This window comes from Myodes glareolus, chromosome 3 (assembly GCF_982192425.1).
Source record: "Myodes glareolus chromosome 3, mMyoGla1.1, whole genome shotgun sequence".
Classification (NCBI taxonomy): domain Eukaryota; kingdom Metazoa; phylum Chordata; class Mammalia; order Rodentia; family Cricetidae; genus Myodes; species Myodes glareolus.
The window spans coordinates 64,431,930-64,444,853 of NC_142028.1; the positions used below are offsets into that span (position 1 = coordinate 64,431,930).

Here is a 12,924-nt window from a genome sequence, read left to right on the forward strand (position 1 = left end):
GCCCCTTCTAGAGCCTTATAACAGAGCCACATCTGCTCAGTCTTCTTGGTTGTCTGGTTCCAGGGGTTGTTTGTGATGTGAGTTTCGTTTTTGTTTTTGACGAGTTGGGAGTAGAAGCCCAGGGTCTTGCGCATGCTAAGCCAGAACTCCTCCATGAGACACATCCTCAGACTCCAGCTCACAGATTTCACCTTTCTTAACAGCCTCTTGTTCAGTGTCAGGGACAGAACCCAAGGCCTTGCACATGCTCACAACTGTTCAACTCCTGAGCTCCGGGTCAGATTAGGTCCCCTTTGAGCTGTTATCTAACCTACTGCCGACTTCTAGGGACACGGAAATGACTGTCCAGGAGCATATATCAGGGAGCACCTAGCTGGCTGCTCAACCAGGCCTTTCTAGCTTTCCACTTCGACTCAATTATGGGTCCTAAACTCATTGACCGGAGTCTGTCTCCATACAATAAACCCACGCATTTGACTCCACCCAACCATCTCTATGCAAGGGGCTCCCCAGCCCGAGCTGGGGGGGCCTCCTCAGGGTTTGCTGAGTGAGTAGCTGGGTGAGCAAACCCCTTCCCCTGTCCCACCCCTGTGTGGAAGATGCTAAATCTAAAAGGGTGCTGATTCCAGACTTGGGCCCCTCCTTCCTCGGTGCATGCTGATTCTTCTAAGCCTCCAGGCCTGGAAAAGGAGCTCTTACTCCAGGGATGAGGACATCCTCCTACAGAGATGCTGAAAACACAAGCCATCTGGGCATCAGGCTAGCCCTTCCCAGAAGCCATTGCCATTGAACCCAGGGACCAATAACCTCACAGTTACCTCAGTGACTTCCTTAGTCCCAGTTCTTGGAACTCCCTTTCTGGAGTACAATAGAGCCCTGCACCTCTATCTATCCCCCATTTTCTGACTCAGGGCCTTCTAAGCAGCATTTCTGTCCCCCCGACCACTGTCACCCACCCACAGCCAGGCCAGTGGTGTCCACACATTGCAAAGCCTGTTACTGTTCAATGGCTCTGACCCTAGCCAGACAGAAGTTACTGTAAGTCACATCACAGCAGGACCGGGAGGGAGGGAGGGGGAGCCGGCACCTGAGGACCGTGCCTGGACTGACACTTGAAGATGGATGTGACAGGGACCTGAGGCTTGGAGGCTCAAGATTAGATCAACAAGGCTGGGGCTGGCTGGTTCCAGGAAAAAGGTCATGTGGACACGGTTTGACAGACAGCTCAAGCAAAGCCAAGGTTTCAGGCTGGCCTTCCCTGAACAGAGGAGGCATGGGGGCTGATGGCCCAATCTAGAGATGAAAAGCCTGAAGCCCTTGGTCTCTCTTGGGCACTGGCATTTTCCCAGGAGCTCCCAGGGGCCAGTGTCATTGTGTCCAAGAACTAAACAACCACAGCTCCCGTGGGTCTTCCAGGACATGCCCAGCTCAGATGTCCTTTAAGCAGGCATTCAAGGTTTCTCTTTCTCCTGCTCCTCTAGGCCCAATGATCAGCCACCTGTAGCTAAATTGGGGTACCCAAATCAGGACCAGATGGTCTTGGGGCGCACGGTCTCCTGCTGATCCGGTTGGGTCCGGCAGGCGAAGAATAGAGATCTGCCACCTTAAGGAGTTTCTTACAACTCTTGTCTTGGGAAGCAGCCACCTCTGGGGTACAGAGGAATAAAGGGGGAAAAGTGGGCACCTGGAGGTTCCTGGTCGGGGGAGCTGGGACTAACCCTAAAACACTGGATGCTCTCAGTGGGTTCAGGGGAATGGCAGGCAGGCTCCCTTCACACACATGGACCAGTGCACCCCCAGTGTACACGGACTTGGGAGACTGGAGGCCCTTTGCTCACTACAATCCACAGCTCTGAGCTAGAGTCAGTGTGGAGCCTGAGCTGCCCACCGCCCACGCAGTGATCTCTACCTTCCGCATCCCTGGCTGCACATCGCTTGCAGCAGCTGTTAGCTAAGTGTCCTTGAATGATCTGCCTCCCAGCCCCCACATACTGTAACCTCCTCGGGGACCCCTACATGGCAAATGGTCGCAGCTCCAGACTGGGGAGGGGGAAGCGGAATGTGGAAAGATGAGTCGTCACCATGGGAGCAGACGATTGAGTTCCACACTCACACACTTGCAGAGCTGGAGGCACCAAGGCATGCCCACACTCACATTCCGAAACTCGCAGGGAAAGATGCGGAGAGGCCAGCGCCGGGCAAAATCATAGATGCATGCTGAGACCCACAGAGACAGAAAACTGCTCCCCTCCATACACACACAGTCCTTAGACACAGACACCAAAACACAGGGGCAAATCAAGATCTATGCAGAAATATCTTAGCCAGGGTGAACCCCAATCATTATCCAGTGTCTACTTTCTTGTACAGAGAGACACAAATACACATGACAACAGACTGAACTCCCTAGACACATCCTAATAACCGTTCTGGGAATACATAAGCTCTCTCTCTCTCTCTCTCTCTCACACACACACACACACACACACACACACACACACACACACACACACCATCTCTCTTCTTGGGAGTCCTTCATCCATCCCTCCCTCCCCTGTCTCAAGCAGCAGACAGGGCACTTAGAATCTAGAGATCACAGGGCAGTGGTGACACATGCCTTTAATCCCAGGACTCAGAAAGCAGAGGCAGGCATATTTCTGTGAGTTCAAGACTAGCCTGGTCTACAGAGTGAGTTCCAGGACAGCCAGGACTATGCAGAAACCCTGTCTTGAAAAACCAAACCAAACAAAGATCCTAGAGATCTATCATCCACCATCTTGCCACAGCTACCCAAGGACAACGTTCCTTCTCAGGTCCAGGCACTTTCATTAGAGTAGAGTAGAGGTCTTTGGGAGTAGAGGTCACCAGATCCATAAGGGTGCTACCGCAGCCCTCTGCTTAGCACCTGGGGAGGGATGTGAGAGAAAGGAGACTTCCTGGCTTGGAAGGTCCTGTCCTGAGGCAGGAAGTCGACAAGGTGACTAAGCCTGGAAGGTCCCCCTCCACCTGCCTAGGAGTCCCAGGAGATCCAGCCTGCAATCATTTGCACCTGGTGCTGTCTATTTAAAGACCCCCCCTCCTCCCTTACTCTACCCTAGCCTCTAGGTCTTTTGTCATTCTTTAAATTTTGGAGCAGGTATTGCTGCTCTTGGAAGCCTGGGTGAAATCTTTGACCCTGTTGTGACCTCGGTCCCCCTAGGACCTCTCCCAGCACCATAGGAAAATGCCTTAATCCCCAGGTGAGATCCTCTGCATGGCTGGGAGCCTTTGGGGTGCCAACAGATCTGAGTGGAACACAGGTTGGAACCCCCAGCGCTGCCTCTGACCTTGGGCAAAGCCCTGAACCGCGTGTATCCAAGGTCTTTTCTGTAAAAAAGGGGACAGTGACAACTACCTCACCGGACTGACGTGGGAATTAAATGAGATCGTACATCGTTTAGCCTGTGGAAATGGCGGCCGTAGTATAGGTTCGTTGCTTGCCACAGAGCTTGGGAAATATTTATTGAATTAATGAACGCCTCCAGTTCCCCCTCTTCTTCCTCCACCTCACGTCCTTGCTTTAGGAGGGAGAAGTAGGAGCGAACAAGGATTTGGGGCAAGATTTGGGAGAGACGGGACTTTCTGACGTCTCTGAACACTAGCTGCTCCAGCAGGTCCTGAGCTTGCCTGGAGGCGGCACCGGCTTCCTTTCACCTCAGTGACAACCATTTGGGCTATCATTCTCACTGGTCAGGTGAGACAGCAAGTAGAAGTGGGGTCCACCCCTTCACTGTGTCCCCCGACGCCGCCTCCAACACACACACACACACACACACACACACACACACACACACACACACACACACACACCCTAGGTGCGCACGGAATGCAGGGTGGCGGGAGCGTAAGTGTCGAAAGGATGCGCACGGTATGAATGAGCTAGTGGATGCGTGAATGGAGGTGGATGAAAGCTTGAAGTACAAGGCAGGGCTGGAGCTGGGAGACCTCGGGCGCAGACGGGGCCGGGGCTCCCTCCCCTCCCTGCCCAGCCTCCCGCCCCGCTCCCCTTCCCTTCCCTCCCCACGGCACGCAGTCCGTCCGAGCCCTCCCAAGCTACCACGGGTGCGGAGCTGGGGCCGAGCAGCCACCGAGCGGACAGCTCGGCCTCGGGAGGGGGCTGCCCCGCCGCGTCCCCTGCCCCTGCCTTCCCCTCGCACCAAGGCAAAGTCCCGTGTGCAAGGTCCAGGTACCAGCAAACGATGATGCTCGGGGCTGGGAGCCAACAGGTGCGGGGTATGGGCGGCGGTGTGTGTGGGGGGGGGGGGGGCGCGCTCAGGACTGGCATGGGAGTTCCAGAGGAGCAGTGGCAGATGAAGGTGGCGGGGAAGCCCGAAATTTCTGGGGGTGACCTGGGTGCTGGAAGGCTGCGCCACCACCCACTCCGCTCACCTCCAGGCGGTTCTTGCTGACCCTTCTGGGAATCCTCCCAGACCCCCTAAGGAGCAGGGAGGTCCATCTGGGAAATCGGTAGGCCAGCGTCTCTGCCCCTTCCCTTAGGGCTCTCCGGGGACTGGCCACCCTCCTACACTAGTCTAGGGTCGTCCCTACCCAGCTAGGGGAAGGAGGGGTCTGAGGAAGAGAGGAGGGAGCGGCCTGAGTGGGGCCGGATTTATGAATGGAAAGCGACCTGCGCGCCGGCTGAGCGACCCCTGGCGGCCGTCGGGGGGTCATCCTGGCCCCCGGGACTCGAGGAGACCTAGAAAGGGTGCTGAGAATTCCGTTTTTGGGCGGGGGACTACTTCATTTCTCCCAGGGAGGTGGTCAGTCCCTTCCCGCACTCCTCTCTCTCTCTCTCTCTCTCTCTCTCTCTCTCTCTCTCTCTCTCTCTCTCTCTCTCTCTCTCTCTCTCTCTCTCTGTATCTCAGGTCTAGTGGGCAGAACCTAGATCTTCAGTATCTCCCTGAATCCTCCCCCCCCCCAGCCCTAACCAAGGTTTGAGAGAATATTTGCTATTGGGAATGGCTGCCTTTCCTAAATCTGTGCTGGCTGGAGGACGCAGGTGACCTTGAGCAAGGGGCTCAACCTTTCAGCTTCCCATCTCCTCATCCACACACAGGGCTCACTAATAATGATCCCGGACACTGACTGGGAGGCCGGCTTCTGGGCGAAGTAGTTCCTAAGCTTTAGAGCTCAGTTTCCTCACCGAGGCCTGGGAGGTAGGTATCTTTATTACTCCGTTGGATGGGGAAACTGAGGCTGAATGAGGGAGGTAAGATGACTTTCTCCACCACTCTCAACTCATGAGTAAGATTAGAGAGGGAAGGTAGGGCAAAGTCCCTAATGTCCCCTCCTTCCCTCCCCACTTCCTTCTGTCTTTTCTGTTCTCCTTTTCTCGCTCTCCCCCGGCCTTCTCTCCTTCATGAAGTTTGGGCTGGAACCCCCAAAGACTTGGGTGCAAAATCAGGGCCCCTGAAGGGAGTGGGCTGAGGGTTTGTGGGAGTTCCTCTTCTTCCACAGAGCCCAGCACCCTCCTCAGCTGAAGTGGCTCCAGAGCTCATGGAACCCTCCGCCACTCCCGGGGCCCAGCCCGGAGTCCCCACTGGCAGCAGGGAGCCCTATCACCTCCCTCCAGACTATGAGGATGAGTTCCTCCACTACCTGTGGCGCGATTACCTCTACCCGAAGCAGTATGAGTGGGTTCTCATCGCAGCCTACGTGGCTGTGTTCCTCATAGCCTTGGTGGGCAACACACTGGGTAGGTGTCTGTCTTCTGAGGCCTAGAGGGAGTTCTGCCCGGCCTTGCCTTCATACCTCTTCCTGCTGGTGGTGGTGGTGGTGCGGGTGACGGGGGCTTAGTATCCCAGCAGAGCCTGGATGGTCATGGCTGCTGCTGACTTAACTCACCCCATGCTCTCTGCAGTCTGCCTGGCTGTGTGGCGGAACCACCACATGAGGACAGTCACCAACTACTTCATTGTCAACCTGTCCCTGGCAGATGTGCTGGTGACTGCCATCTGCCTGCCTGCCAGCCTGTTAGTGGACATCACTGAATCGTGGCTCTTCGGCCATGCTTTGTGCAAGGTCATTCCCTACCTACAGGTTAGTTCGCCCACACCCGCCAGTAGCCCCTATCACGCCTGCCTAACACCTATGGCCTTGGCGGGTCCCAGTGACTCTAAGGTTCACCTTTCAGGCAAGTCACAGTGGCTCAGGACTTTTGCAGGGTCACCCAGACCACCAGGCTGGGCACTCAGGAACACAGACACAGCCTCACAGACTCACAAAGACATCCCCTCCTGGTGACAGCTACAAACTTGGCCATGTGTACATACACAGTTACCCCCGGGTACACGGGCACATATCGAGAGGAGACAGGAGCCCACAGTGGCGGTCCTAAATGCTCACTGGGTCTGCTCCCTGACCCCAGTGGAGACCAAATGAGAGAGAGAGAGTCAGAGAGAATTGTATCTTCTCTCCTTTCTAGCCTGCTTCCCCAATCCTTGACACCAGGATGTCAGACAGTGATCAGCAGTCAGAAGGAGGGCTGGCCCGAGACCACCATGGTCTCTCAGTAGCCCTCAGACTTCTTCCTGCACCCTGGGAAACTGGGACATTCTGGACGCATGCCTGCCTATGCTACTTGCATGGCAGACTCATCTTTGCCTCTCCCAGCAACAGAGGGAAGGGATGACCTCCAGGGTGACAGAAATGCTGCCTGGATTTCTCACTGGTTTGAGGTTTTCTGCTCAACTGACTCAGTCTGTTGGCTTAAGTGTGAGGGACTCGCATGTCTAATTTCCTCAACTGTAACATGCACCTACCTCACTGTAAGGCAGGGAGAAGAGTGTCTGTCACACAGAGTAACATGGTTCACAGTAGAACAGTGCCTAGTGCATGTCAGGTCTCCAACTGGACATTCTCCATACATGATTTCATTTATTCGTACCAGAATCCTGCCAGATAAATGCTATTGCAGCTAAGGCTCAGAGAGGGTGAGTGACGAGCCCAAATTCACACAGTCCGAAAGCGGCAGAGTCAGAATTTGCTGCCCTGGTAGCTCTGGCCTGCGGAACTGCTCCCTGCCACACCTCTGATGCTGTGTCCCCACGGGGCAGGCTGTGTCCGTGTCGGTGGCAGTGCTGACACTCAGCTTCATCGCCCTGGACCGCTGGTATGCTATCTGCCACCCGTTGATGTTCAAGAGTACTGCTCGCCGCGCCCGTGGCTCCATTCTGGGCATCTGGGCGGTGTCGCTGGCTGTCATGGTGCCCCAGGCTGCTGTCATGGAGTGCAGCAGTGTGCTGCCTGAGCTAGCCAACCGCACCCGGCTCTTCTCTGTCTGTGATGAACACTGGGCAGGTAATGGTGGGCACCTCTGGGGTGCGTACCCCTAGGACAGGGGACTTTCAGGGTGGGTATCCCCGGGGTGGGTGTCACCTCCAGTGTGGGCATCTGCTAGGGGTCCATCCACGATGATACCACTAGACTGGGCAATTCCCTGCCATGTGCCTATGTGAAATTCAGTTATCCCCGGGTCCTTGCTTGTTGGGACAAGGTGGCATTGCTGAGGCAGACTGGGACTCCCAGGTCAGACCTGACCCTTGCATCTCATGACCCCTACAGATGAACTTTACCCCAAGATCTACCACAGCTGCTTCTTCATTGTCACCTACCTGGCCCCGCTGGGCCTCATGGCCATGGCCTACTTCCAGATCTTCCGCAAGCTCTGGGGCCGCCAGGTAAGGCGTCACTGTGTGGGCTGCAAACGGTGTAGCTGTTACTCTAACGGGGTAGATGGTCCCTGACATTAGACTATGACATCCATGCTGTGACGACAGAAAGGCCAGATCCAGGGACATGGGGAGACGAAGGCCGCAAAGTGATCTGCAGCCTCTTTTAATTAATTAATTAATTAATTTTTGGGACTGGAGATCTGGGACCTTGCATATGCTAGGCAAGCGTTCTACCACCGAAGACTCTCCCCAGATCTTTCTCTCCCTAACCCCTGTGCGCTCCTTCCTTTTTTAAATGTTGAGGCAGGGTCTTGCTAAGTTGACCTGACTAGCCTGAAGTTGGAATTCTCCTGCCTCCGCCTCCTGAGTAGTTAGGATGACAGTCAGCTTCAACCACCACATCATATTCCCCATGCCCCAAACATGTGAGAAAACACCCAGAGAAGCAACACAATGTCCCCCAAAGCGTTCAGCTGGTGAGCGGAAAGACGGGAGTTGGAACCCGAATCTGAGGCTCCAATGCTCAGCTTCATAACAGGAGGTTAACCATTACAGCTCCAAATGTTCACCCAGCTGGTCTTCAGGTTAAGTGTCTTACAGCTAGATAAGGAAGAGGCATTCTTGCCCACTTCAGAGTGTGGGCAACTGACTGCCACGACCAGTAAGGCCAACTGGTTCCAGGCATGACTTTCCCCTCATGACATGAGCCCACAGCGGGTTTCCTGGGTCAGTGATCATGGGAAGATGGGTGCTAAGAGCCATTTGCACAAACGGCAGTAAGTCCTGGGTCAATATCTAGGCAGTGAGAGGACGTGGGTCACAGGGCTGACTGGTCCCGATGACACCAACATTCTGGGATGTCACATACATTCTACACAGTGCTAACCCACCCCTAGGCCATGCAGGGCAATGGTTTGGGTAAAACCCAGGATCTGCCTTGCAGGGATGCCCAGTCAGAGCCTTTCCTGGTTGGTCTACATTAAGGGAACAAAGGTTTAGCGAAGTCACACAGCCCATGCATGTGTGAGCAGTCTCTAAACTTTATTTTCTTGTGTTCTGGCTCCATGTCTCTTGGTTGTGGGGCAATTGTGATGTCCAGTGGTGGGAGGGGCTCCCAGCATGTGTTTGCTCCAGGAGTCCAGAGCTACTCAGGCTTCTGAGCATCCACCTGGGTGGAGAGTTCTTCCCTGACTCAGTCCAGGCCATCTCTGAGGCCCTCCTGACTCCCAGGCCTCCCCCACAGTGCGACATGGACATCTCTTCATGACTCAGCTCTTCACCCTGTCCCCAAAGGTGGAGCTGCAGACCTAAGGAAGATGGGAGAGTAGTTAGGAAGGGGTTCACACCCCACAGTGTGGCAATTTCCTTGCACGCCCCTACCTTGCCCACCAGGCCCAGAGTGTCCCCAGACAAAGGGAATGACTGTCTCTCAGGGAGTAACATCCACTGCTGTCGTGTGTGTGTGTGTGTGTGTGTGTGTGTGTGTGTGTGTGCATGTGTAGATCCCTGGAACCACATCGGCCTTGGTGCGGAACTGGAAGCGGCCCTCAGAGCAACTGGAAGCTCAGCACCAGGGACTGTGCACAGAGCCCCAACCCCGGGCCCGAGCCTTCCTGGCTGAAGTGAAGCAGATGCGAGCTCGGAGGAAGACGGCTAAGATGCTAATGGTGGTTCTGCTGGTCTTTGCCCTCTGCTATCTGCCCATCAGTGTCCTCAATGTCCTGAAGAGGTGAGGACATGGGGGAGCCATGTGGGGAGGGGAGGGGTTCCGGGGTCTGTTCACTCCACTCCTCTCCACCCTGGGCCAGGTGGTTGCTCTGCCACATTCATCTTCTCTAGTGTCACGTAGGGATATCAGGCCTGCCTCCAAAGGCAATTGGGAAGACCCGCTCCTTCATGCCCTTGGGTCTCAAGTTCTAGGGTGACTGGCTACAAATGACAGACAAAATCTCTGTCTTCATAGAGGCTGCACTCCAGTGAGAAAGAAGGAAAAATCAGTGTGTATCAGGCAGTGAGGACTATGAAGAAAAATGAAATACCAGAAGAGGGCAGAGTGTGATGGGGAGGTGTCTCAGACACACTGTTGTTGCTATTTAACACTTCTCTGAGAAGCTGGGAGGTGCGTGTCTGCACTCTCAGCACTCAACAGGCCAAGGGAAGAGGATCATGAATTCAAAGCCAGCCTAGGTTAGGGCCCTGAGAAGAGACTTGGCAGACATGTAGGAGCAAGCATCATGGGATGGGAGAATACCAGTTAGGCAGAAGAATACAAGGACACAGACGATAAGGGGTCAGGAGTCATCAATGGAAGGTCATGGAATAGTGGACAGCAACCAGCCTGGTTTCAGCCATGTCCTGACTTGTGGAATCCGGGTCACGTACTTCTCTCTTTCTTTAACTGAAAACAATGGATGCTATCCATGATGTCTTATTTCTGTTGGGATGGATGAAAAGGTAAATGGAGTGGCTCCAAGTGATCAGAAAGGTGGAGACTGAGCAAATCATATTCATTCCTGTCCCAAGGCCCATTCTGGCCAGAACCCATGCTTGGATACCCAAAGTTGGTGTCCAAATTTGCGGTCAAGATCTCAAACCAAGTGCCGCAAATGGACAGTAGTGAGCACTGGGGACCCTTATACTTTCTAGCTAGAGTTCTGTGGGCACTCTCCCCCTGCCCACCTGTCGTACTTCTCTCCATCTTTCTCACTGGCATTAGAGTGTTCGGGATGTTCCGCCAAGCCAGCGACCGGGAAGCTGTCTATGCCTGCTTTACCTTCTCCCACTGGCTGGTGTATGCCAACAGTGCCGCCAACCCCATCATCTACAACTTCCTCAGTGGTAAGTGGACCATGCATGCAGTGGCTCAGGGTGGCCATGGTTCCTTGGTCCATCTCAGGCTGGTAAGAGAAGATGTACCTGCTCACTTACTCTCTCTGGGAATCCTCCACTCATAGGGGAAACTCAAATACACTGCCCTTGCTAGGGGCCATAATCTCATAGCACCCAGAATGGAGTCTGACCAACCTGCAGACCTAAGAGGAAAGGCAGAACCTGGGCCTCTATCCCCCATCCAGGCAGAATGTGCAGTAAGACTTCCTACTAGTTCCTTTCTGGTTGGTGCAGACAGCAATTTCCGTTTCTAGAGGGAGCCAGGCCTGAGAAGAGGACCCTGGAGGCTCTGACTGAGGGTGATTGTATAATCTAGCTGAGGGACAAGGAACAATCAGCCACAGAGACACAGGGTAGGGTGGCCATCTTGGCTACCCCTGGATTCATGAGCCTCAAAGCAAATCTCTCTCCTGGGAGTCTGGGCCCCCTGGTCCCGTTCCCGCCACACTGTTCTATACTCCCCTATACTCCTGCTCACGTCCTCTGCCTCCCAGGCTCTTTCAACAACAGTTAGGATGTTTTAGAAGGGGCAGAGGTCCCTAGTGTTACTCAACCAAGGCTTCCCAGCTGTTTCCCAGCCCAGAGGACAGGGCAGAAGAACACTACAGAGGAAGAACCAGGCAGCCATCCAGGTGCACACGGCTTGCCTGGCCTGTGTTTGCTGAGTGTCTGCTGTGTGCTCTGCCCTGAGCTGGATACTAAAGAATGGCAGACTGGGGACACGATTGGGGAGGGTTCGATTTCTGCCCCCCAACACATATACATACACACACGAGCTGAATGCAGTGCTGTGCAGCCCCTCTTCTCCCACTCTGCCTTCCCCTTTAAGAGATGACTTGGGGTTAGACCCCCACGTTCAATTTCCAGCTGAGTGGACCTGGGCAAGCCATATCCTTCTGCACATCTGTGATGTGAGACACAGCCTCGGGGGGTGTGGGGGATGCTTTGGGGGATGAGGTCTGAGGTACTGGCCTAGCCCCTGGTGCAGTGTGACTGCCCCCAGCAAGGGCTGCAGCTCTCCTTTCAATACCATTAGACAGAGCTGGGGAGGTTAGCCACAGCATGAACCCTGAGCTACACACACACACACACACACACACACACACACACACACACACACACACACGTCGTGGAGGGCAGAGGTGACCTGAGGCCCCTGAGCCAGACACCACGTCTTGAGTCAGGCTCCCAGCCAGAGTGCAGTCAAGGAATCAAGACAATTGCATTTTGCTCCAAGAACCAACTGGGGCCTCTCATCCTCTCTGGCTGGCAGGGCTCTCCGTCCCAGATGCCCCCTCCTCTCTGCCCCACCACACAACTTTGACTGAGCTCGAACCCCTTCCTGCTGCATTTGCCCCCTTATGGCTGTGTCTTTTGTCTCCCAACCAAGGCAAATTTCGGGAGCAGTTTAAGGCCGCCTTCTCCTGCTGCCTGCCTGGGCTGGGTCCCCGCTCCTCTGCCAGACACAAGTCCGTGTCCTTGCAGAGCCGATGTTCTGTCTCCAAAGTCTCTGAGCATGTTGTGCTGACCAGTGTCACCACAGTGCTGTCCTAAGTGGGGCCTGGCCCAGGGCTCCGGGAGGCACAGCCTGATCCTTTGCCTGGGATCTGCCCCAGCACTCACGAAAAGACTGATGCTGCTTGGTGAGAGACAGACTCCAGCCCTGGCTTTCTGCCTGGGTGACTCAGCCAGAGTCATTCCCTCTCTGAGCTTGTGTCCCCTAAGCAGGGCTGATAGGAGACTTAAGCACGCTCAAGAAAGCAGAGAGCGTTGTAAATCATTTCGTGCTGTGGACACGGTTACTGTCGTACCTGCCTCATGTGGCTGTACCCCGGAGTGTCACCCCACCCTTTCAGAGCTTGGCTTTCCTCCCAAAGACCTACTCAATTACAGGCCTTCCCTGGCTGGACTCTGTTCCAAAGGTCCCCACAGGCATATTTACCTGGCCTGGAGGCCACCTGAAACCCTGGTCACACATGGCCAGCTGCTCAGATGTCCCTGTGAACTAATTCGGATCCAGCCCTTCTCAGTGGGCTCTGAAGCACAGCCCACCCTCTCCAGGTGTGGACTGCACGCACCACAGGCTGGATCTCGTTGGCTTTGTGGAGTGTGGCCATTCAGCATGAAGGCCAGCAGCCCGAAGCAATTGTAATTAAAACCCTGGCATCGACTGGTTCCTTTCCTTGTCATTACACAAAGTCTGTGCTGCTCAGGTTAGTAGTGGAAGATGGGGCAGCTGTGGGGCGGGGATGGCAAGAGGAGAAGGCTCTGGAATGCTCTTATCTGCGCAACCCCGCCCCCACCCCAGATGACCTGACTGCAG

General features: G+C 54.8%; 1 protein-coding gene across 1 annotated transcript; it reads left to right on the forward strand.

Moving 5' to 3' along the window:
• The first annotated feature begins 5,121 nt into the window (after nucleotides 1-5,121).
• Nucleotides 5,122-12,758, forward strand: Hcrtr1 (hypocretin receptor 1). Its single transcript, XM_087903861.1, has 7 exons — nucleotides 5,122-5,734; nucleotides 5,900-6,078; nucleotides 7,095-7,338; nucleotides 7,603-7,718; nucleotides 9,215-9,441; nucleotides 10,429-10,550; nucleotides 11,992-12,758. Exons 1-7 carry the CDS (start codon nucleotides 5,536-5,538, stop codon nucleotides 12,153-12,155), a joined length of 1,251 nt encoding a protein of 416 aa, XP_087759987.1. The 5' UTR covers nucleotides 5,122-5,535; the 3' UTR covers nucleotides 12,156-12,758.
• The last annotated feature ends 166 nt before the right edge of the window (nucleotides 12,759-12,924 follow it).

Excerpts from the sequence above, each read along its gene's own strand:
- Hcrtr1 (XM_087903861.1), top strand. The coding sequence starts at position 5,536 with ATGGAACCCTCCGCCACTCCCGGGGCCCAGCCCGGAGTCCCCACTGGC. Across the intron at positions 7,339-7,602 it reads CTGTGATGAACACTGGGCAG|ATGAACTTTACCCCAAGATC; the intron begins GTAATGGTGGGC and ends TGACCCCTACAG. Across the intron at positions 10,551-11,991 it reads CATCTACAACTTCCTCAGTG|GCAAATTTCGGGAGCAGTTT; the intron begins GTAAGTGGACCA and ends CTCCCAACCAAG.